The following is a 25156-nucleotide window of genomic DNA, read 5'->3' as shown; positions in this document are numbered from 1 at the left end:
ATCACCATATTTTACAGTAGGTATTGGGTTATTTTCTGCGTATGCATCTTTCTTTCGACGCAAAACCCACCACTGTGTTTTCAAGTCATCTGAGGATAGCTCTGGTTTTAATCCAAGTGCAAATACCATTTAGCATACTACWCTTTGGCCATGCACACCAGTGGTGGGTTTTGGCTCAAAACATAGATGCATATGCAGAAAATAACCCCATAAAATATCATAACTAAATAAAAATGTGCGTACAATATAGCTCAATATTTGTGTTATTTATTTTATACAGTATTTGTTTCTCATCTTTGTCAAGGGTGCCAATCATGTTTGACCTGATTGTTTATATTTTCTAAGACACAAATAGCTTTGCCTCCATGGTTAGTCACCCTCCCACGGTACACCTCCCTGTGAAGGGTTTTGAGACATGTTATTAATAAGAATCTGAGTTATTAATGTGTTGTCCCATTATCATGCCTCATTACAGGGGAATTGTGAGGTCTTCTTCGAACTGTGGAATTTAGACTTGAAACTTGAAAGTCAACATCACAGCTGAAGTGAAATAGGGGGGGGGGGGGTGCATGTTAGTGGACATTCTCATCATTTTGTTAGAGTAGTGTAAAATAGGTATAGTTAAGTTTGCATCCAGCTAAGCTTTTTAAATACTACTTCATTACAATGTATGCTATTCCCGATCAGACATAACTAAGACAAAGTAACTCAAGCTTTCAAAGTTTCTAATTTGGCAAATCCAACCTAACATGCCAGCAAACGTCATATACTTGTGTCAGGATATTGAGTCACAAATGTTTGTGATGACTAAATCCACTAGGGTGCACTGTAAGTCCAGTAAAAGGAGTGGAAATAGAAACAAGCCAGTGTGGTATCCCATAGTCATGAAACAAATAACAAAATATCTTATAGGACTATGTAGCTATGGAATTAGTCATTCAGGAAATGTCATCTTGTTAATAAAAAAATGCCTTTTACTGTTTGGACAAATCGTGGACACACAGTGCCTTCAGAAAGTATTCATACCCCTTTTTTTCTCACCCATCTACACACAATACCCCATAATGACATGTTTTTAGACATTTTTGCAAATTTATTGAAAATTAAATACAGAAAGTATCCACAACCCTGAGTCAATACATGTTAGAATCACCTTTGGCAGCAATTACAGCTGTGAGTCTTTCTGGGTAAGTCTCTAAGCTTTGCATACCTGGATTGTACAATATTTGCACATTATTCTTAAAAAATGTATTCGAGCTCTGTCAAGTTGGTTGTTGATTTGCTAAATAGACATTTTCAAGTCTTGCCATAGATTTTCAAACTGATTTAAGTCAAAATTGTAACTAAGCCACTCAGGAACATTCAATGTTGTCTTAGTAAGCAACTCCAGTATATAGTTGGACTTGTGTTTTAGGTTATTGTCATGCTGAAAGGTGAATTCATCTCCCAGTGTCTGGTGGAAAGCAGACTGAACCAGGTTTCCCTCTAGGATTTTGCCTGTGCTTTGCGCCATTCCGTTTCTTTTTTATCCTGAAAAACTCCCCAGTCCTTAAAGATTACAAGCATACCCATAACATGATGCAGCCACCACTATGCTTGAACATATGGAGTGTGGTGTTCAGTAATGTGTTGTATTAGATTTGCCCCAAACATRACACTTTATAAAAGTGAATTGCTTTGCCACATTTTTTGCAGTATTACTTTACTGCCTTGTTGCAAACAGGATGCATGTGTTGGAATATTTGTATTCTGTACAGGCGTCCTTCTTTTCACTCTGTCAATTAGGTTAGTATTGTGGAGTAACTACAAAGTTGTTGATCCATCCTCAGTCTTCTCCTATCACAGCCATTCAACTCTGTAACTGTTTGAAAGTCACCATTGGCCTCATGTTGAAATCCCTGAGCGGTTTCCTTCCTCTCTGAAAACTGAGATAGGAAGGACACATGTATCTTTGTAGTGGCTGGGTGTATTGATTCACCATCCAAAGTGTAATTAATAACTTCACCATGCTTAAAGTAATATTATATGTCTGCTTTTTTTTCTTTTTTTTTTTCCAAAGGGCACCATCTACCAATAGGTGCCCTTTGGAAAACCTCCCTGGTCTTTGTGGTTTAATCTGTGTTTGAAATTCACTGCTCGACTGAGGGACCTTACAGATAATTGTATGTGTGGGGTACAGAGATGAGGTAGCCATTAAAAAATATGTGGAAAAAGTCAAGGGATGTGAATACTTTCTGAAGGCACTGTATTTTCAGCCTGTGAGGATCAGCCAGAAAGGAAAGCCCTGAGACACTACCTCCTCCCTAACTCCTCACCCAAGCCTACCAGCCGAACATTTTGGTCCTCCGCTGTGACTCATGGGGATGCACATTATCAGCTGCTGAGTATTGTCATTCATTGAGGAACTGACCTGAAACAGATCTGATTTCTGTATGCACTGCTCTAACCAAACATGAAAGGATGGAGCAATATTCAGATATAAAAACTCCAGGACACACTACTGTCTGGGACCTTTTTGATATAATTGTAATGATCAGTTAAATTGGCTGTGTATATGTTACTGCAAATGTTTGGTATGTTGTGTGTGATTGCTAGGGAACATTGCCACAAATGTTTGGGTCATTGATTTAATTTAACAATGTTTTTGAGATCTAATTTAAGGGCTAACATATCTCTGCTCTTGTCATATGACATGATTTGAATTAAGCAGTAGCTGCAGCTCCTTCCTCTTGTTAGTAACAATGATAATGATATTCAGCCTGTGTTTATTTAATTGCAATGCTAGAGCCCTTGCCTGCCAGGTGAAACCATATGTAACTGAATGACGTACTTGGTTGTGGCAATCCAACAAGGTGGTCTATATATAAGTGGGCCTTGGCTGTGAGGAACTTGACAGTCTAGCTGGGTTTGAAGAGGCAGCAAACAGCCCGCAGGCAGCCGTTGGGTGGGTGCAATGTTGCGCTGCTGACGGGGAAGAGCAGGTGCCACTGGGCGGACGGGACGACCTCAGAGCGCTGACCCCCTCAATTTAGCTCTATTACACCTGTAATACATGTATTACAGGTGTAACGGCTGCCCTTTTGACCAGGGCATAGTAGATGCAACTTTTTCCGAGCATGGAACACATTCAACTAATGAATACATGTGAAATGTGTGTTGATATTCATTTATTTACTTTTAATATGATTTTAAGGTATATATTAACTTGAAATATGAGTGTGTGTATAGTTGGAGATGATTGGGATTTGACACTGTCTCCCATTCACATGCCAGCAACTGTAACCAACACTGTTAATCCTTGTCTATTCCCACAAAAATATATCTGAAATTGCGCACGGACTATACATTTACGACTATACATTACGAGACCTCAGTCGAGACCAAATATCTGATGAGCGCAGTACTATCAAGTAGATTCATTAAGAGATTGTTGATTGGGAGTGCATTTSGGAAAAATATAACACCTGCATAGGATTTATTGTCTGAAACAGGTCTCCTTCCAACAAAGTGTAAGTGCAATATGCAATTCTGTTTCTGGCATAAGTTAATTGATGCAATGCCAGAATCAGCAAGAATCCTACTTTTTTTTTCTCCAGTTTCCATGTGTATTTTCACATTCTAACGTGTTCCTTGTGGTTAGTGTATGCACAAATGTATTTTTAATAATACTCCTGTTGTGATATCAGTATGGTCTACCAGTCCAGGCTTATGCTTGGAGTAATGGCGTAATAACTGTTGAGAAAATTGGAGACATAATTGAAAAAAATGGAAAATTAGAATACTATTCTTAAGTGGGAAACGTTGTAGTGCTTCAAAAGCTAATGGACTCTCAGTAGGCTCTCTCCCCTAGAGGAACAGTATGAGTTGCCATGGCTGCAATACAKTCATTATTTGGGGCCATTTCCTCTGAACCACTGTCCCTTACAGAGGTTGTCTGGAAACACAAATAGAATGGAACAAAAACAATTTGTCAGTGACGTTCCTTCCATTCACTCATACACACTGCGATGTGAGCAGAGTACATACAGAAAGAAATCCACAACCTCTTCTAGGGCTTTCAAATGTGACACTCTACCAGCAGCAGCTGTTGTACACTATTTTAGTCTCAGGATAACTGCAGAAATCCCTCAGACAAGGGACAATTTTTACACTCAGGGAGGTTAGACTGCTCTTAATTTAAATAGTATGCCTGCTGCTATGGCAAATCAATGTAAGCAAATGGGAATTCCCCCTTTCCTCTGACCACCAGTGTTAATAAGAAGTTTAATCATTTGAAGTATTACATCAGTATGCTTGAGTGAAAACAAGAGACAATTCAAAGTGTTATGTCAGGGTGTTGGAGTGAGAACTATAAAACATACAACGTCAACAACTGACTGGAATATCATTGTCGTTTGAGTATTAACACCTTTAGATCCATTGTCAAATCTGATGTGTCTCTTTTCAGATAACCTCCTTACCTTCACTGATCCAACTTCTGATAAAGGACAGAAAAAAACTGGCCACCACTCACACAAGATCACACAGAAAATCGGACAGTGACAACTGCCCCAAAATTCATTAAGTCATTGTGGTCAGAAGTACATAAATATCAAAACAAAATTGTCCAATATAGCTTAATGTTGTTTATTTTGTATTCAGTTACATTCCTGACAGCAGTTCACAAATATTGAATTGATATTAAAATCACAAATTAAAAATAGCTATCAAATTGTAAGTTACATTTTCCAAAAGTGTACAGGCTGGTTTTCCAATATATAGTTTAGAACATTTTAGAAAAATACAATCATACATAAATAGACTGTTACTTTGCCTTTAAACAGTAATAACAGCTCAGAATTTTGGGCAAAAAATGTATGTAGCATCAGGTACAATTAGTAGAAAATAGCCTTATACATAGCTGTGTGCAAATACAGTTTAGACAAGAAAAATAAATGATTGATCATTCATCGTGGTTATTTCAACTTTGAACTTTGCCTGTGCTCTTTAAAGGGCAACTCCACCCACTTTTCAAGCTCATTTTMATTATCTCCAGCACAATACCAGTGTCTACAGATGTGGAAACGGCACATTTCTATATTTAGTAGAAAAAAATATGAAGTAAAAAGTTCCACCTGATGACATCAAAAGTTAAGACATTTTAAAAACAGTGATTTTCAAACACTATGAGATTTGTGTTGACGTTGGGAGCAAGAAAATACCCTCCCTCTGGCTACAAACTCGTTACAAGTTTTGAAAATCACAGTTTTTCTTACTTTTAGTCCTACCCTGTGATGTCACAGAGAAGCATTTTTTAGGCATTTCCTCTTTTTAAACACGGATCATAGAAATGCACCGTTTTCATATATGTAGACACTGCCCACTGGGCACACAGTGGTTGAATCAACATTGTTTCCATGTCATTTCAATGAAATTACGTTGAACCAACGTGGAAAAGACGTCGACTTGACATCTGTGCCCAGTGGGTGGTATGGTGCAAGTGATCATGAATATGAGGTGGAAAAGTGACGGAATTGCCCTTTAACTCTGTGCTCTAAATGTTCTTTATTACTTTACATTCAGAAAAGTAGTAATAAACATATCTGGAGCCATTTCCCCTTCTGATGCTTTCTTCTTCCAATCTCACATACTCTCTGTGGCAGTCTGTCTGACCAAACCTCTGTAAAACATCTCAATGTTACTGCCCTGAAATCCAACTGATGCATCCTTCACATCCTCCTCATACCATACTCTCAGCATTGTTGCAATGGAAATGTTACCATAACCAGTGAAAATGCATCTCCTACACCTATCAAACAGTTTACCAAAATGTACAGTTTTATAAATATATAATACATTTCATTCTATTTTAACTGAGCAAACAGAACATATTTATTATTCAAAAAATAAAACCGAATATGCATGCTTAGCTAACTAGTCACAACAAAAATAAAATAATATATTGATGACATTGAATACAGTAATTAGACTTTCACATATTTAAGACAATGACTCTCTCTACTGTCTTATCCAAAGTAAACTGGAACGTCATGCTAATGTTATGACATTTAGCCAACCATTTACTCTACCTGAATGTATTCAACACACATAACAAGGTGTTATTGCGGAGTAGGTTTCGAGCATTGGGCTGCTTTCACAACCGTGCAAGTTAGTAAGTATGAGGTCCAGTGTTGGTAGGCTAGCTGTGGTGTTGGCTTGGCCAAATTAAAGACGCCAAACTATTAAGGAAACAATTTGACATGCATCAACCAACCAACCCGTGCACACAGATTTWAAAAAATCTAACAATTCCTCAACATTATTCTACCAGATGCAACTGCATATTTTCTAATTAAATTCAAACCAAACAAATCACTTTATTCTTATGTATTCTCTTCATGTGCCAATCTACTGTGTATGTTATATTCATGTGGCAATAAATCATATTTCCTACAAAATAGGAAAAAAAATAAGAAATTGGAAAGTCATATCCTTCTATTTGAAAATGAACCATTATGCCTTTATTTCACAAAACACTTTAGACTAAAAAATGTTTGCACATTGATCCTTGATTGCACAAGAAAAACTGGCAAAATCTATCTGCAAGTGCAAACCACTCCCACAACTACAGTCCTTTGCCTTAAAATCAATCAAATTACAAGCAACCAATTTGGTGCAATATACTGTAGGGTCAGTGTGCATAAAGTACACTGTGTGAATGACTAGCCATGTCAACTAACTTTATCACTGGCTGTATAGATAGATAGATAGATAGATAGATAGATAGATAGATAGATAGATAGATAGATAGATAGATAGATAGATAGATAGATAGATAGATAGATAGATAGATAGATAGATAGTATGATAGATAGATAGATAGATAGATAGATAGATAGATAGATAAGATAGATAGATAGATAGATAGATAGAAGATAGATAGATAATAGATATATGTTTTATTGAATCAGTCGGAAAGTGATTCAATATCCAAATTTAGCTCTAAATTACTAAAATCTTCAAATTAAGTCTACTTTTTTATCACAGTGTTGGTTAACTATGTCATCTCATAAGTTTGTGTTATATGTAGCCAGCCTCCAGCCAATAGCTGGTTAGTCAAAACTACTTCAATGCATATAAATTACTCTCAAATTTGATCTATTTAGAAATATGTCTCACAATAACTGGAATTAAATGTTGCAATTTCTTTCAAATGAACTGTTTTGTGTACATAGGCTTTATGGAAATTCCTTTGAATTTGAAGGATCTTCAAAAAGTTTGAGAAATGCATGGACTAGACTTAAATAAATACTATCTTATCTTAATCATTTGTAATACCTAAGGATAAACAGACAAAGGGAAAAAAATATGAAAACCTAACAGTTACTAACTAATACATAAAACAGATGCACTTGAAACAGCCCCATGCACAAGCATCTTCTAACATGAGAAGTTAGACAAGGTTTTAGCAGTGGGAATGGAATAAGACTGGTGAGTGCCACTTCGAAACATGTATGATTTCTTATCGACCAAGTGAATAGTATAGTGAACACTGAGACACACCGAGACGCACCTCCAAGGCAGCAAAGTCTGTCGAAACACATTCCTCTGGCAGCCTTGTGCACTGCATCTCCCACTAAACGTCAGATGGTAAAATAGTAAGGCAGCTGTTAGCTTCTGTCAACTAAAAGTGCATCTCTGAACATATCCCCCCCACCCCCCTCCACATCCCCCGTCAGGGCATATGAGTGGCAACGCACTTGACTGGGTAACAGCTTGGATCAGCAGATTGTTTTTTTGTTGCTTTCCCAACGACTGCTTGCTTCAGCTTTCACAGAACCAATGCGAGTCACAAATCATCGCCAGCGAAACTGGGCAGCGTCTAGGCCGAATGGTCCTGGTCTCATCTTTCTCCAATGTTTCACTCTATTTACAGTCCTCCTTTGCCTGTGTCTGTGCTTGACCGGCGCCATTTTTAAAGGCCGTTGACGCAAATGCAGAGAGTTAGGGACCTATGCCACTAGTTTTGATGAGTTCACTGAAGGGTCAAAACAGTTAGAGGGTTAATAGTTATGTTGAATCACATTCAGGCTTATCTGTATCTTAATATGTCATGTAAAACTTGCAATTTACACTTTAAAATGTAATGGGGAAAAAACAACTGTATCACAATGCTCTACAATTCATAACATCTGAATAGATGTTATTAAGCTGACTCTTACCTCAGTTCAGATTCCGTCAGGTTAAAAAATGGACAAAAATTATTGCTAGACCAATATTCAACAGCATTACAAGGGCAACCAGTATTGAGTTAGGACCCTGTGAAGTAGGAAAGACAAAGCTTCAGGAGAACATTTCAATAACAGCATTTGAAAGTTAGCTAGGCATTATCACAGAAAATATGAGACTACCTTTGATGTTTCATACGTTGTTCTGAAATGACACCTTTCTTTCTCTTTGCTTCAGTTTTCCCATTTTCATCATCATACAGTATGAGTTACTTACTGACTCTTCCTCTACGAAATCCGTGGTGATCTCCAARCTGGCTTGTTTCCTAGTTTCTGCTAGGCTTTTTGGCTTATACGAATCTTGTTTCTTAAGTGTTAGCTCAGGTTTGCTTTCTTTGGCTGCTGACTTTGGCGCTCCAGGTTTTGGGGTGGGTGTCCTGTATTGCGCCATAGGTTTTGCGGGCTGTGGCATCTGGGCGAAGGTCGACGGGGTAACATGCTCCTCCTCTACTCCCTCAGGTTCATCTGGGGGGATCTTCACGTCTGCCTTCATGTAGTAGCCGTGGTACTCAGTGTCAGTGTGCAGCTGTCCATTGCCAGGGCTGACGGGGACCGACTCCGCCATCTTGAACGTTTTCGGTTGAGGAGGCACTTCTTGTCTTACTTCCTGTTTCAACGATGTCTTAGACACTGCCTTTGTGATTACCGGGGCCTGGCTCTCTGCTGAAGGGGTTTTGTTCTCTTTCCCTGGCTTGGGGGTGAGCTTGCTGAATAAGCTCTTCTTGGGCTCTGGGACTGGCGCTGGTGGGGGTGTTGGTGGGGGAGAGGGCTGGGGAGTCGCAGTGGGAGAGTGGTCTGGGGTTGTGCCTTTACGGTAGAAATGAGGGCTACTTGAGGGGGACTTCTCTTTCTTCTCCTCTTGGACAATAGGTTCAATAGGCTCATTGAACCTCTGCTTTATATAATCAGGGCCTAGAAAATGGAAGGACATTATTATCATACAGTCTTTAGCTATACTAAGTCCATGTAAACAGTGATCTAATATATCACAATGTTTGAATTAATGCCATGTGTTTATATCACAATCAACACAAATTAGTTTTTTCCCCCCTCAACAAGCATTTAGGGCTGAATCCCAATTTCAGATACGGATATAAACATACACCTAAATATTATTTTGTGTTGCTTTTGGTAAATCATAAATTCACATTTATTCACTGTGAGTTATATCATGGTTAGGATGCCTTTTCTGCGTCCATGATTTAACATATGGAGTATTTGTTCCTTAATAAGGATCTGACCCTTTTTTTCAATTTCTGCCTAGAATGACATACCCAAATCTAACTGCCTGTAGCTCAGGACCTGAAGCAAGGATATGCATATTCTTGATACCATTTCAAAGGAAACACTTTGGAGTTTGTGGAAATGTGAAATTAATGTAGGAGAATATAACACATTAGATCTGGTTAAAGATAATACAAAGAAAAAAACTTGCGTTTTTTKGAGTTTTTTTTTGTACCATCATCTTTGAAATGCAAGGGAAAGGCCATAATGTATTATTCCAGCCCAGGCGCAATTTCGATTTTGTCCACTAGATGGCAGCAGTGTATGTTTCATGGTTCATAATATTTATTATACTATTAATAGCATCAAAGTGCTATGATCCCTTACTAAATCTCTACAAACTCATCAGTTGTTCATGAAAAGCCAATCAAATCACAAATATAAATCATTGTTAATAAGACATTTATATGGCATTAACAAACAGTACTAAGAAATTATTTAAATAAAAGAGAACAGCGCACATAAAAAAATACTATAGTAGGAATGCTGTAGTATTCACTGTAGTGTTTTTTGCTGGSTTTACTGTAGTAGTCACTGTAGTGTTTACAGAATACTATAGTATAAATACTGTAGCAAAAAAAATAGCAGTATATAATATAGTAATTTCTGTAGTGTTTTTGTGGACTGTAATATATTGTAGTTTTTACTGTTCTGTTTTTGTGTACTGTAGTATTTACTGTAGTGTTTTGGGGGACATTACTGTATTTACTAAAGTATTTTTGTTTGATCATATTTGACATAGAAGTTTCCTTGAGGAAACCTACTGGAGAAATACTAAAGGAGCACATTTTGTAGGTAGGTAGGACTAGAGTCTGAACGGAGAGTTTTCTACAACCATAGGGAACACAACATGTGGTGTATACTTGGCATGTAAGTTTCTCACTTATGGGTAGCACAAGTTGGGATATGGGGGAGGGGAAAGGGCAGGGTATATGCAAAGGAAATACTGTACTATTTACTACAGTAAAAAAACAGTGTAGTGCTTTTGCTGATATTTCATTAATATTTACTACAGTTTTTCTGAGGGGGATAATACTGTAGTATTTACTATAGTATTCTACAGTATACTACAAAATGCTATAGTAAATATTACACATGATCGARGGATACTACAGTGTGTAGTATAGTATTCAACAGTATAGTACAGTTTACTACAGAATTCTATAGTAAGTACTGTAGTATGCTATAGTAAACTGTGAGCTTGCAAGCTGGCTGGCTATGGAACATGTTGGCTGGTTATGGAACATGATTATTAATAGTCGGTGATATACACTATCCTGGTGTCAGGTCAAGTGTATAAGGTTTAAAGAGCCTATATGGTCCAGACCTGAGCAAGACCATGTGGTAAAAAGAGGAATGCCCAACGATGACATAAGACCACAGACCTACATGCATACAGGAGTTAAACATGCATGAGACCATAACACGAACACTACAGTCTCTGATCACACTGAAGAACCACCCTCTTACAAAACTAAGCAGGCTGACAAAAGCTGAAAAAATATTTTACATTTGTACAAGAATATGCTGTGCCGTACGATGTAGACATTCAGCCAGATCCAAAATGATTGGCACCCTTGATGAATATGAACATTTAGAAATTATATTATTTTATTTTACAATTGCTCAGAGAAATAGATTTTGTTTAACAAGTAATTTAAAAAGCTTTAAAAGATAGGGGTCAAAATTATTGGCATCCCTGTTTTCAATACCCTCACCTTGTGAGGATAGCTACACTGAGCCTTTTTCTTAAATATTTTATGAGATTGGAGAACACACTGGGAGGGATCTTAGATCATTCCTCCATATATAATCTCTCCAGATCCTTGATATCCTTCATCTGTGCTTATGGACTGCCCTGTTCAATTCAAACCACAGGTTTTCAATGGGTTTCAAGTCCAGAGACTGAGATGCAAAATGTTGATTTTGTAATCAGTTAACAATTTTGATTTGTGCTTGGGGTTATTGTCTTGCTGGAAGTACCACTTGTGGCCAAGTTTCAGCCTCCTGGCAGAGGCAACCAGGTTTTTGGTTAAAGTTTCCTGGTACTTGGTAGAGTTCATGACCCCGTTGACCTTAACATGGGCCCCGAGACCAGAGGCAGCAAAATAGCCCAATAACATCAAAGATCTACCACCATATTTTACCGTAGGTATAAGGTATTTTACTGCATATGCTTCTGTTTTTCAACACCAAACACACCACTGGTATGTGTGGCCAAAGAGCTCTATTTTCATGTCATCTGAGCATTGCACCAGTTCCAATACAAGTGCCATGCAGTTTAACTCCAGGCGGTGCTATGGTCAGAATACATAAAAATAGAGCTCTTTGGCCACACACACCAGTGGTGGATTTGGGTATATCAAGGATCTGGAAAGATTCTGTATGGAGGAATGGTCTGAGATCACTCCCAATGTGTTCTCCAATCGAATAAAAACATTTTAGAGAAAGGCTCAGTGTTATCCTCGCAGGGGGAGGGTGCTGGAGTATTGAAAACAGAGGTGCCAATCATTGTTAACCCTATCTTTTGTAGATTTTTTAAAATTCCCTTGAAGCAAAATCTCTTTCTCTGAGTAATTGTATGAGTATAAAATTATATAATTTCCCCTTTTCTTATACAGTACATCATAGTTCAGTATTTGTATTATTTATTTTATACAGTCTTGTTTAGTCTTTTTTGCCCAAGGGTGACAATAATTATGGACCTGACTGTACATCGATGCCGCAGAAACATGTTCACTGTAATATAAAATATTGTACTCATAAATATGTGACACTTGTTATCCCAAAAAACACTGACCTTGTATTTTTCTGAGGATGAAAAAGACCCCAAGGTAAATTATGCTAATTATATTCCTCCCTAAACAGATTTTCATTTACATTTGGTACATTTGCATATACATCTGCCCCAGACGGAAAATAAAGAAAAACACACAACCCAGACACAAAAGGCATTGGACAAAGGCGATTATAACAAGGGGCTGTGAGATAAATAGATGCTGGGGTCTGGTTGGGTAGGTTGGGTACGTTGGTTTACCTGGCTGATGGAAGTTGGGAGACAGTTCCCTGGCCACTGCCCTGGCGATGTCTGAGTCCTGACTGGCTGACTGACCGGCCTGGTCAGCAGCATCACCTTTAGTCCTGGCGTGAGCCGTTCTGGATGAAGGCARAGCAGAATTAGAGCCGGTTAGACTTGGAAGGGTACATACCTGGGTTCAAATACAATTTGTTTACTTTTAAATACTTTTAGCATTTGTTTGAGCATGTTGTTTGAGAGTCCAAGAGCGACAGAGTTTGCACTTTTGGGACTGTTCCATTGGTTTTATTTCTCCAGACAAGCCCAATCAGACACAGCTAAATTATACAAAATATTTCAAATACTACTTGAAGTCAGGTCTGGGAGGGTGAAGAATGACCTACATGGYTCTGGGCCTTCCAGATAGACACTGTCTTTAGTGTCTTATAGGGTTGAGACTGGAGAGATCAGTGGTGCTACAGTGTTCCCAATAAATATTGTTGGAGCCAAAGGTTTTGCCAACATGAAATAATATTAGAAGTAGAGAATTAAATAATAAAATAGTATGGTTATCGTGCAGTTTCATGCTCTTAGCAGTAAAATGCATGTTGCAAACATTAAATGGCTTGACATGCATATCCACTGTGTGATATTCAATAGCAGGCATTGTGTCATTCATCACAACCATCATTTTTGTAATTTCTGATTAAACTTTTTTTCAAGTTAGATATTTGTGTTGCATTTACTTCCTTTCGCTCAAGTAAAATTGTTTTCAAAACAAACTATTTACATGCATTAACATACAGAATACTGTGATATACATCTTTATACTTATCAAGATGTACAGTATTTCAATGGTACAAGATTAATTCAATAGTGTTTCTTTATAAACAGTTCAATAAGAGGTAGTTGGTTATACAACTGTCTGTATGAGTGTCATCCAGGGCCTCTGAATACAGAGGAGTACAGGAGGATTTACATGGTGTCTCTTGAACTGAATGTATCCTTTCAACAACTTTGAGAAAGTCTTAACTTTTCAAATGAAGGTGGATAAAAATGAGTATTTGAAACCGATTAAGCTGACAAGTGCAAAAAATGTGGTCCTTGTCTGCAATTGAATAAAACGTATGCTTTTTTAACCTTCATTTGAAGTGTGGACGTTCTCTTTTTTTCAACTACTGACTATGCAGTTGCATTTTAACAACTTTAGGGGGCACATGGCTACAGAAGCTTACATTGTGCATTGAGGAAAGTCTTTATTATGTGCAATTGGCTTTGTCTCATGTAGACATCTGACAGTTTCGCAGTCAGTGAATCACTGTGAACCATGTGAACTCCATATGCATATAGTGCAGATGTGCTGTTGAATGAATCATGCCATTAATCTGTTATAGAGAGAATTTGACAAATATTTGATTGAGTCATCGTGCACTAACCCGCCCATGGGGTCACATAGCTACAGTACTGTACAATGAGGAGTACAACAAGTTATACTTATATCATCATACGATTTCATGTAGGCTTCCTGAAAGCTTTCAAACCTGGGGCCATAGGCTACACCAAATCACATGGCTCGGGGAGAAAAGAGAGCGAGCGAGGGCACATTAGAAAAATGCGACTTGAACCAAGTTTAAGAAGCTTAAATGGGAGCTTGTTAGCAAGTCTAGGAGAGCTCGGAGGGAAGATGAGCAATAAACCACCTACCCAACACCTATTCCCAGCCAGATAGACTGACTGGGTAATCCAACAGATGATAGTGGATGGTGGGACAGAGAAGGGCTACAGTATCAGCTCAGCTGCTGCTGCTAGGCTGTATTCCTGTCAGGTGTTGATAAGTCCTGCCTTGCCTTATTTAGTCAGAGCTCAGTGCTGACTGACACACTAGAGGCTGCTGGCTTTACATGTGAGGAGAGCAGAGCTAGCACACACCGTCCGGTCTGGTCTAGGAACTGCTTGCCCTCCTTCGTCTCTCCCTCTTTCTCTTTCACCCCCTCCCTCTCTCATTCGCTCCCCTGGGCTTCCACCCAGATGACGGGAAAAATGACGCAAGCCGAACCCGGTCCGCACGTTCCAAAGCTCTTACCACACTTATCAACTCAGCCACATAACAGTCTTCAAAGGCAGAGACATTCATTTTAGACATTCTGCCGCTGCAGGGACATATTTCTATTTCATGACAGGAGGAGTTGCTGTGATGGTGAGCCTAGATATGAGAGCCCTCATTAAAATGTATACAGATGCCAGAAAATCAGGATAAAGAACATGCTAATGATGGATTCTCATCCAAGAAGATTACAAGGAAGGGGGGATGGGTGGGCATGATACGGCAATGAAGTGACTATTTTGATACTGTAAACAGATAGGGGGTGGGTGTTTCACATGGTAGTATATCTCTGTGCATTGCATTCAAAGGACAATAGCGCAGTTTAATTAATAGTATTGTTTAATGAAGCATTGAAAGAAGTGATAGCCTACTAACAATATGGTTGCAATTTCTTCTCTCTTGAGTCTTTATTTCTGATTCAACTTTAACTTTATTTGGAATAATTCTAAGTCCAACCCATGTCATAAGGACTTCATAGACCATGACTTTGTACTTCATATTAGCTATCTCACATGTTCTAACATGAACCAGAGATATTACTTGGCTGGCTCAAGTTGATGTGGGTGTCTAAGAGAACTACCACTTCAAAAGTTCAACAGCTTTCTCCTTGCTATTCCATGCCCTGGCAAATTACTCATTGCCACCCCTTGCTTTTGAAAAGGCAGTAGGCACAGAATGTAGGCCTAAGACGAGGAGAACAATATTTTCTATGTAGTTTTCCAGCAAAGAGCTCGACTTCGTCCAACAAGCAGCTGTGTATGGTTTCGGGGTTCCACCTGATCGCAATCAAATGTATTTCAGACGAGCCAGATTTCCATGCTTATAATACACACTCAGTATTCTGGTCTGAGATATCTTTTTTAAGACTGAGCTATCTCTGAGATTTATGTCTTGAATATGTTTAAACAAGAGCATGTGGCTCAATCAACTATGAACACTGATTAATAACCTAATTCTTTATAGAACTCTTGCAATTGTTGACAGTCTCTCACCTGCCAATATTCACAATTGCATGTGTCACAGGGTCACACCCTCACAATGATGTGAACAATATGGTTGTACCATGATTTGTCTTGATTTGATCCTCACTATTTGGATCACTACAGTGTGTTTCAAATTGTTCCATTGTGTCATTGGGCCACTGTCTGAATTTACCATGTACTGAAGTTCATCATCTGAACTTTAAGTCTGTAACATGTGCTACGTGTGCCACATGTATGTGCAAAACATGCTTTACTGTGTGTGTGTGTGTGTGTGTGTGTGTGTGTGTGTGTGTGTGTGTGTGTGTGTGTGTGTGTGTGTGTGTGTGTGTGTGTGTGTGTGTGTGTGTGTGTGTTTGTGTGTGTGTGTGAGAGAAAGTGAAAGTGAAAGATGGAGAGAGCGTTGGAGAAAGTTGGAGAATGTTGGAGAGAGGTAGGATAAGGTGACACCAATAAAAACCTGACCCTAGTTGAGAATCCCAACCTGTCAGCCATTCAACCTAACCCAATCAGCAGACCTGACCTGGAAGCCCACGCAGCAGTAGGGTCCATCACCACCAACACCACCACCACCACAACATGTGCTGCGTCCGAAATGGCACCCTATTCCGAAAATAGTGCACTACTTTTTAACAGGGCCCTTGAAGCTCTGGTCAAAAGTAGTCCACTGCATAGGAAATAGGGTGTCATTTCAGACGCAAGCATGCACATTGAAAAAATGATTACCTTGAAGTGGCTATTTCTACTTTTGTTTTGGCAATAGCTGCTGCCCGTATAGCTCCTTCCACAGCCCGATCCACTTTCTGTTTAGTTTTGGTGTTTTTGAGAGGAATGAGCTGTTTCTTGATGCCTCGCGCCAACACATTGTTTTTATATTTCCCCTCTTCTTTGGTGCCGTCTGGGAACATTGTGCATCCGTAGCCGTGGCGTTTGTTGTTCATCCACTCTCCCTCATACTTCATCCCGTTGGTGCGCTCGCTGACACCAAAGCCATTCCGCTTGTCGTTTTTCCACTCCCCCATGTAGGACTCAGTGGTGGTGGCATCTACATTGTCCTCCAGGGTCATGTACTCATCAACTCCATCTCCAAAGCTGATGGTGGAATTGGCATCGCTGGAGCTGATTCGGCTGATGGAGCTGGCGGCATCGCTGCGGGCAGAGCTGCGTTTGCTTGATATGGATGACCTGGAGTCAGACTTTCTGAGGTTTCTGAGGCTGCCGAACAGGGACCCTCTTCTGAACAGGCCCTTTTTCTTCTCACCTTCGCCTTCGCTGTGGAAGTTGAGAACAAAGCCTCCTCTGGTGCCGGCAAGGCTGTCTGACAGGTCGAGGTTGGCATGGAGGACGGTGCCGTTGCTCTGTTCGCTGCGGAGCGAGGCCAGCGAGGTTCGAAGAGGTGAGCGAATAACCGTAGCCATCCCGTAAGGTACACTTTGCCGCACACCATATCCGTGTCGCATTCCTCCTGTCCACTGCCCCTGGTACGTACCTGTTAGGACAACAAGAAATTGCAAAAATGTATACAAAGGTTAAGAAAAGCCTGAACACACATTTTTGTCATGATCACAAAATAACCATTTGGGGTACAAAATTAGAATATTACAGTTGATTAGAATCTCTTTACAATTCAAGCAATTGAAGTGGAAACATCTTTAAAAGTACATAATATCCTTATTATATTGGAAACTTTCATTGAATAGGTTGAAATCATATACAATACCTAATCTCACCCAGGTAAGGTGATTCTGCTGTCAGTCAGACAGACCTGTATGTACACTGCTCAAAAAAATAAAGGGAACACTAAAATAACACATCCTAGATCTGAATGAATGAAAYATTCTTATTAAATACTTTTTTTCTTACATAGTTGAATGTGCTGACAACAAAATCACACAAAAATTATCAATGGAAATCAAATGTATCAACCCATGGAGGTTTGGATTTGGAGTCACACTCAAAATTAAAGTGGAAAACACACTACAGGCTGATCCAACTTTGATGTAATGTCCTTAGAACAAGTCAAAATGAGGCTCAGTAGTGTGTGTGGCCTCCACGTGCCTGTATGACCTCCCTACAACGCCTGGGCATGCTCCTGATCAGGTGGCGGATGGTCTCCTGAGGGATCTCCTCCCAGACCTGGACTAAAGCATCCGCCAACTCCTGGAGAGTCTGTGGTGCAACGTGGCGTTGGTGGTGGAGCGAGACATGATGTCCCAGATGTGCTCAATTGGATTCAGTCTGGGGAACGGGCGGGCCAGTCCATAGCATCAATGCCTTCCTCTTGCAGGAACTGCTGACACACTCCAGCCACATGAGGTCTAGCATTGTCTTGCATTAGGAGGAACCCAGGGCCAACCGCACCAGCATATGGTCTCACAAGGGGTCTGAGGATCTCATCTCGGTACCTAATGGCAGTCAGGCTACTCTGGCGAGCACATGGAGGGCTGTGCGGCCCCCCAAAGAAATGCCACCCCACACCATGACTGACCCCACGCCAAACCGGTCATGCTGGAGGATGTTGCAGGCAGCAGAACGTTCTCCACGGCGTCTCCAGACTCTGTCACGTCTGTCACATGTGCGTGTGAACCTGCTTTCATCTGTGAAGAGCAAAGGGCGCCAGTGGCAAATTTGCCAATCTTGGTGTTCTCTGGCAAATGCCAAACGTCCTGCACGGTGTTGGGCTGTAAGCACAACCCCCACCTGTGGACGTCGGGCCCTCATACCACCCTCATGGGAGTCTGTTTCTGACCGTTTGAGCAGACACATGCACATTTGTGGCCTGCTGGAGGTCATTTTGCAGGGCTCTGGCAGTGCTCCTCCTTGCACAAAGGCGAGGGTAGCGGTCCTGCTGCTGGGTTGTTGCCCTCCTACGGCCTCCTCCATGTCTCCTGATGTACTGGCCTGTCTCCTGGTAGCGCCTCCATGCTCTGGACACTACGCTGACAGACACAGCACACCTTCTTGCCACAGCTCGCATTGGTGTGCCATCCTGGATGAGCTGCACTACCTGAGCCACTTGTGTGGGTTGTAGACTCCGTCTCATGCTACCACTAGAGTGAAAGCACCGCCAGCATTCAAAAGTGACCAAAACATCAGCCAGGAAGCATAGGAACTGAGAAGTGGTCTGTGGTCACCACCTGCAGAACCACTCCTTATTTGGGGTGTCTTTCTAATTGCCTATAATTTCCACCTTTTGTCTATTCCATTTGCACAACAGCATGTGAATTTATTGTCAATCATGGTTGCTTCCTAAGTGGACAGTTTGATTTCACAGAAGTGTGATTGACTTGGAGTTACATTGTGTTGTTTAAGTGTTCCCTTTATTTTTTTGAGCAGTGTATTTCAAACCACATTCAAGATACCACGTCCATGACGTGATTCATATTCAGTATTTGTTTGTATCGTGATTACTATCACTTCATCATTTGCTATTCATATACTCTTGGCGTTATGCCAAACCAGGCAGTCTTTATGGCAGTAGACATACTCGAAAAGCATAGCTACCTGTCACGCCCTGACCTTAGAGAGCCTTTTTATTTCTCTTTTTGGTTAGGTCGGGGTGTGATTTGGGTGGGCAATCTAGGTGTTCTATTTCTTTGTTGGCCGGGTATGGTTCCCAATTGGAGGCAGCTGATTATCGTTGTCTCTGATTGGGGATCATACTTAGGCAGCCTGTTTTCCACCTGAGTTTGTGGGATCTTGTCTTTGTATAGTTGCTGTTTAGCGCTACAGAGCTTTACGTTCGTTTTGTGTTTTGTTGTTTTTTGGTGTCATTTTAAAAATAAAGTAAAATGTACGCCTACCACGCTGCACCTTGGTCTCATTCCAACAACGGACGTAACACTACCACTGGTACATAATTAAAGTTAGTGGCCTTCTCTTGTCATGTGCTCCAATGTTTGTTTAGATTTTGGAAAGTTGGCAAGGATCAGGGCCGGCCCTAGCCTTTTGGGGGACCTAAGCGAGGTTTGTTTGGGAATTACGATTTTGCCATTTTAAAGCTAATTTCATGCAATTTTACACATTTGCCATGACTTCCCACTGGTCACAGACATCAGTTCAACGTCTAGTTTTTAATTTACATTTGTTGAGTTGTCAGCTAATGTGAATTCAATGTGTAATCAACAACGAATGCCACCATGTCATTGGATTTAGGGTAAAAGTTGGGTGAAAAAAATATGAAATGCCCTTATGTTGATGACTTTCTGCAAGTACAATCAGTTTTCCACGTTGATTCAACGTCATCACATAGATTTTTTGGGGTTGAAATTATGTGGAAATAACATTGATTCAAACAGTTTTTGCCCAGTGGGTTATGGCATGTTAATATGATATCTGAGTGAGAATGACAAAATCAAGGGGGACATATTTCATTTTTGTGGTCATGGGCCCCCTAGCGGCCGGAGGCCCTAAGCGACTGCTTATGTCGCTTATAGCTGAAGCCGGCCCTGGCAAGGATGAAGGCATTACTATGGAGTATACTTATCTATGATTAGATAGGGCCAAGTGAGGTTACAACAAGTGCAGTGGTCCAAATCTGTTAGCCTACTTTTCAAAGATGAGCTCCCACCCAGTAACAACCTGTCCTGAAACAGGCTGTGGAATGAAGGAGGGCCTGGGAACTTTAGACTATGGCCACTCATTCTACGGCCCAATCCCAAATTAACCACTAGACCCTATGCCCTATGCACTTGTGGAGATCTGATACACTTTGATTGGTATAAGCAATATAGTGAAATTTCCACCTAGCCTATCAGAGGGAAAGTTAGAGCTATTATCATATTGCTTACACCTTTCAAATCCTCTCAGATCTCCACAAGTGCATAGGGCATTRGGGTTAATTTGGCTTTCCTTATGCTCCTGCACACAAGATCCATTGGAAAGCCTGCAGTTTGGCAAAAGTCGCTAATTTCAAACCACGAAAAGGTGGAAATTAATTCTAAAAGAAAACAATCCTGCGACACTCTTAACAGTAATGTTGAACCCCACAGTAACACTGACTGACCTTACATCATCACAACTTCAGTTGACACTCCAACTGTGTTTTTGTCATTCAGATATTTGTTTGAAGGGGGAAGCGCAAAATGCCAAGAAACCACACATCACAAGCCTTCCCACCATTTCAGCAGCTACAGGGGGTCTACATTTCTAAATACATACTGCATTCTGGTGTGCACTCAAGGCGATATGCCACTCTGTCCATCATTATTGCTTCCAAAGAGAAGAATGTGCTATTTTAAAGAGGTATGTAACTTGAGACATTGGGAAGTTTGTCAGTCAAGCCAAACATAACTCCATCTGTCTTAATATGTGAAATAAATCAGCCTTAACACAATTAAGTTACTGAACAAAATCAATCTTAACACATTAGGAGGATAGATTAGGGCACTTTTGAAAGGCAGTGACTAGTATTTATATTTTGTTGAGTGACACTGTCCCACTGATTCCTAAACTGACTGATCCTATTATGACTCGAGTACCTTTTACTTGCCTGCCTACCTTAACTCCTTGCTCCTGCCAAACGCTACGCCACGCACACAAACGTTAGTTTTCTCCGCAATGAAGTACAGCATGTAGCAAAGGATAAAGCAGCTAAATTATTCAGTTTGAATCGTCAGGCAAACCTTTCACTGCTTCAGATTGTCTGATTCACAGACTGTGTTTTTTTGCTTTATAAATTGAACCAGTGAGTGATATGAGAGTACTAGATGACTCCAAGCACAAAAGAAAGCACTCGAAGCCATGCTTGCTCAGGGGGAACCGGCTAATACCGTTTGCTCAGGTTTTGTTGGATCTGGCCCTCAGACAATGCTCACTTTATCTTCTGCAAATCTAATTATTATGTTGTTATTTGTGTATTATGCTACCGTATCTATTGACTATCACACTGCATGAAGTAAGATATTGTGGTGTGTTTAATTATCTACTAATGTCTATTGACTTTCCTACAATCCATTATTGCTTTCACCTGTAATCAATATATAAAACCCTATCAATCGATGCATGAATCAGCAAAAAGTAGATTTCTTTCTCTGGAATAGATATAACCTACAAGTTATATGCAACTGTGTGTGTATGACTATGCTTGTGTGCCCTGGCACAGCCTGGTCTCAAAGACTAGACTTAACATAGTAAATGTAAATCTAGAACACAGTCAAATTACTATGATAATGTACATTTGGTATGGTTACTTAGTAGGGTGATTGGTTGTTTGGGGTGGATGGGTGGCTGTATAATGTGAACAAGTTCAAAACTCATCACGGACAATTTTTGCTAATTAGCAACTTTTTAACTACTTACTACTTTTTAGCTACTTTGCAACTACTTAGCATGTAGCTAATCCTTCCCCTAACCTTAACCCTTTTAGCTAATCCTACCCTAACCCTAACGCTTTAACCTAAGTCCTAAACTTAACCTTAACCCTAACCCCTAACCCCTAGCCTAGCTAGAGTTAGCCAGCTAGCTAACGTTAGCCACCGAGCTTGAATTCGTGACATATACATCTAGCAAATGTATAACATATAATGAATTTTGCAAATTCGTAACATATTGTATGTTTTGCAAATCAAAACATTTAATACAAATTGTAATTCGTAACATATCATACGAAATGAGGTGTCTCGGATTTTAAGTACAGAATAATATGAAATGCTCTGAGACCAGGTTGCCTGACATTACAACTTCATGACCACCTGCGCCTCCAACACAATCTTTGAAAACAACAACAACCACAACTCTAAAACGACTTTCTATAGAAACTACTGTACAATAAATTCCATACTGCAACAAATGAACAAAGATCAATAGTTGTCTATAGATCTGTGATTAATAGTTGTCTATAGATCTGTCCTGGGTAAAAAGCACTTTGATTTTCAAGTGTGTCTGAGTGATATTTCTATTTTTAGCCATGACCTCTATGGGAGTATGCCTTCAACGTTAGGTTATGGAAGAGCTCAGCGCTGACTGAACAGTACAGTCCTATATCAATAGAGTTCAGTGGTGTGGCACTGGCTATAGTTCAGGCAGGCTTCTCTACTCTAATCTTTTGCAATTAATGGAAATAGTCAACTCTTATACTACAACTGTACTATAAACATACAACGAAACACTTGTGGAAACATGTGCCCCCTGCTACACTGTAACAAGTGAGACTGCCTTACATGTAGCCTACTAACCACAAACTGTTACTGGCACGCTTACCTCCATCACCATACGTTTCAACTCCATATCCATCTTGCAGACCGTTACTCCATGTCCCATCGTATCTGGCAGGCGTGTGGAGACTTTGCCGGACCCCATATCGACCTTTAAATCCATGAGTCCATTCACCACGATAAATCCACCTTCCCTTCGATTCCACACCGAATCCGTGTCGTTTCCCCTGTGCCCAGTAACCCTGATACACGTTTCCACTGGGCCAGGTGTACACCCCCACTACCTCAAAACCATTGTTCCAGGACCCGGAGTATTCGCCTTGGCCCTTGGGCCCGGTACAGACGCCATGCCCATGGGCTTTTCCATCCTCCCAGCCACCGCAATATGTGCCACCATCGTCAAAATCGAACCGTCCGCCCGTCATTCAGATTATGAGGGGAGAAGAACGAGTCGTGGTAGCCCCCGGATATTGTGCTGTCCCTCGCTAATCCAGAGCGTATTTCAAACGAAAAGTAGCAGCACTGAAGCGAGAGTCCGGTAGACAGTGTGGTGTGGTGTTGTGGTTGCAAGCAGAGATTAATTATTGTCACTGTGTGGATTTGTGGTGGTCGGCTAAAACGGTATGTGGGAAGAAGAGAGAGCGCCACTACCGCTGCCAGAATCGCTCCTGGTTTATTTTATGATGATCTCCTCTCCTCCCTCTCTCACAACAGAGAGAGAGAGAGATAGAGAGAGTGGTTGGGGGGGTAATGACATGAAATGCCATGACGTTATGTAATTCAAAAATATAAATGATATCTGCTCTTATATTGGTTTCAAAGTTAAATCGATTATAATTATAACCCTGCTTGATATGTCCGTATTGCTTATAGTATTGGTATCTTTAGGTAGGCTAATCAAAAATAACATAAGGTTTTCTATGTGTAAACTCTATCAGAGTGTTAAACCCATAGAAATAGAATCACTCATTATAGTTCTGTGGTTACTGGTTAGACTCATAATAATTCAGTTTAGGGTGTGGAATCAGTGTTCATTGACTATTATTAGATGACAATATGATTATATTAATCTCAACAGTCAAATAACGATGTTGAACTCGCCAGTTGTGTTGGTGGCAAACATGAATTAAAAGCTAGGACTTTTATCAKCACAGAGATGAAACTCATGTACTGACAGATTTCAAAAAAGCAGGGACATCTACTGAGCACTGCTAATATCCTGCAGCATTATACATGAATCAGGACATTGATGGGTGTTGGACTAATGTTTCTGGGYCAGAAGAAGACATAGACTAAATCATTATTTAAAAAAAATCTCAAATACACTATTAATAGGTTACAATACCTGCTATAATTTTTGAAGGAGATTGTAGCCTAGAAACTACAGGACATGGCAACAGGCAGCCTCTAGGTCTTACCACTGGGTGTCAGTGTGCACATAATTCATCTGCATTGCAAACACAGTAGATTTTCAATAGAAAATAAAAATTGGACCATACATATGCCACTGGGTAGAGATTAAGGGGACTTTTCTTACCAGCATCCCATTGACAGGTTAACCCTAACCTTAACCAAACCCTTATATTTCCCTTTGCATGTCAACCATATCCCCTTTTTTCCCCTGCCACAGTCTACAATATATACAGTTGAAGTCGGAAGTTTACATACACTTAGGTTGGAGTCATTAAAACTCGTTTTACAACCACTCCACTAAATTCTTGTTAACAAACTATAGTTTTGGCAAGTCGGTTAGGACATCTACTTTGTGCATGACACAAGTCATTTTTCCAACAATTGTTTACAGACAGATTATTTCACGTATAATTCACTGTATCACAATTCCAGTGGGTCAGAAGTTTACATACACTAAGTTGACTGTGCCTTTAAACAGCTTGGAAAATTCAAGAAAATTATGTTATGGCTTTAGAAGCTTCTGATAGGCTAATTGACATCATTTGAGTCAGTTGGATGTGTACCTGTGGATGTATTTCAATGCCTACCTTCAAACTCTGTGCATCTTTGCTTGACATAATGGGAAAATCAAAAGAAATCAGCCAAGACCTCAGAAAAATAAGTCTGGTTCATCCTTGGGAGCAATTTCACAATGCCTGAAGGTACCATGTTCATCTGTACAAACAATAGTACACAAGTATAAACACCACGGGACCATGCAGCCGCCATACCGCTCAGGAAGGAGACGCGTTCTGTCTCTTAGAGATGAACGTACTTTGGTACGAAAGTGCAAATCAATCCCAGAACAACAGCAAAGGAACTCGTGAAGATGCTGGAGGAAACAGGTACAAAAGTACCTACATCCACAGTAAAACGAGTCCTATATTGACATAACCTGA

General features: G+C 40.1%; 1 protein-coding gene across 3 annotated transcripts; it reads right to left on the bottom strand.

The window, feature by feature from the left end:
* Positions 1 to 4610: 4610 nt before the first annotated feature.
* On the bottom strand, positions 4611 to 23500 carry jph1b (junctophilin 1b). Of its 3 annotated transcripts, none has more exons than XM_024010100.2 (6): positions 22852 to 23500; positions 16378 to 17140; positions 12589 to 12707; positions 8485 to 9179; positions 8202 to 8298; positions 4611 to 5659 (listed from the first exon to the last, which is right to left on the bottom strand). In XM_024010100.2, exons 1-5 carry the CDS (start codon positions 23228 to 23230, stop codon positions 8218 to 8220), a joined length of 2037 nt encoding a protein of 678 aa, XP_023865868.1. In that variant the 5' UTR covers positions 23231 to 23500; the 3' UTR covers positions 4611 to 5659; positions 8202 to 8217. The 3 variants fall into 3 exon arrangements, with proteins under 3 accessions (XP_023865868.1, XP_023865867.1, XP_023865866.1); XM_024010099.2 differs by lacking the exon at positions 4611 to 5659 and adding an exon at positions 7720 to 8017; XM_024010098.2 differs by lacking the exon at positions 4611 to 5659 and having other exon boundaries at positions 8211 to 8298; positions 8391 to 9179.
* Between the last annotated feature and the right edge of the window lie 1656 nt (positions 23501 to 25156).

The sequence above is a fragment of the Salvelinus sp. IW2-2015 genome, linkage group LG19 (genome assembly GCF_002910315.2).
Source record: "Salvelinus sp. IW2-2015 linkage group LG19, ASM291031v2, whole genome shotgun sequence".
In the NCBI taxonomy this organism is placed as follows: domain Eukaryota; kingdom Metazoa; phylum Chordata; class Actinopteri; order Salmoniformes; family Salmonidae; genus Salvelinus; species Salvelinus sp. IW2-2015.
Note: the sequence above shows the minus strand (reverse complement) of the source record. Positions and strands in the feature narration are given on the sequence as shown.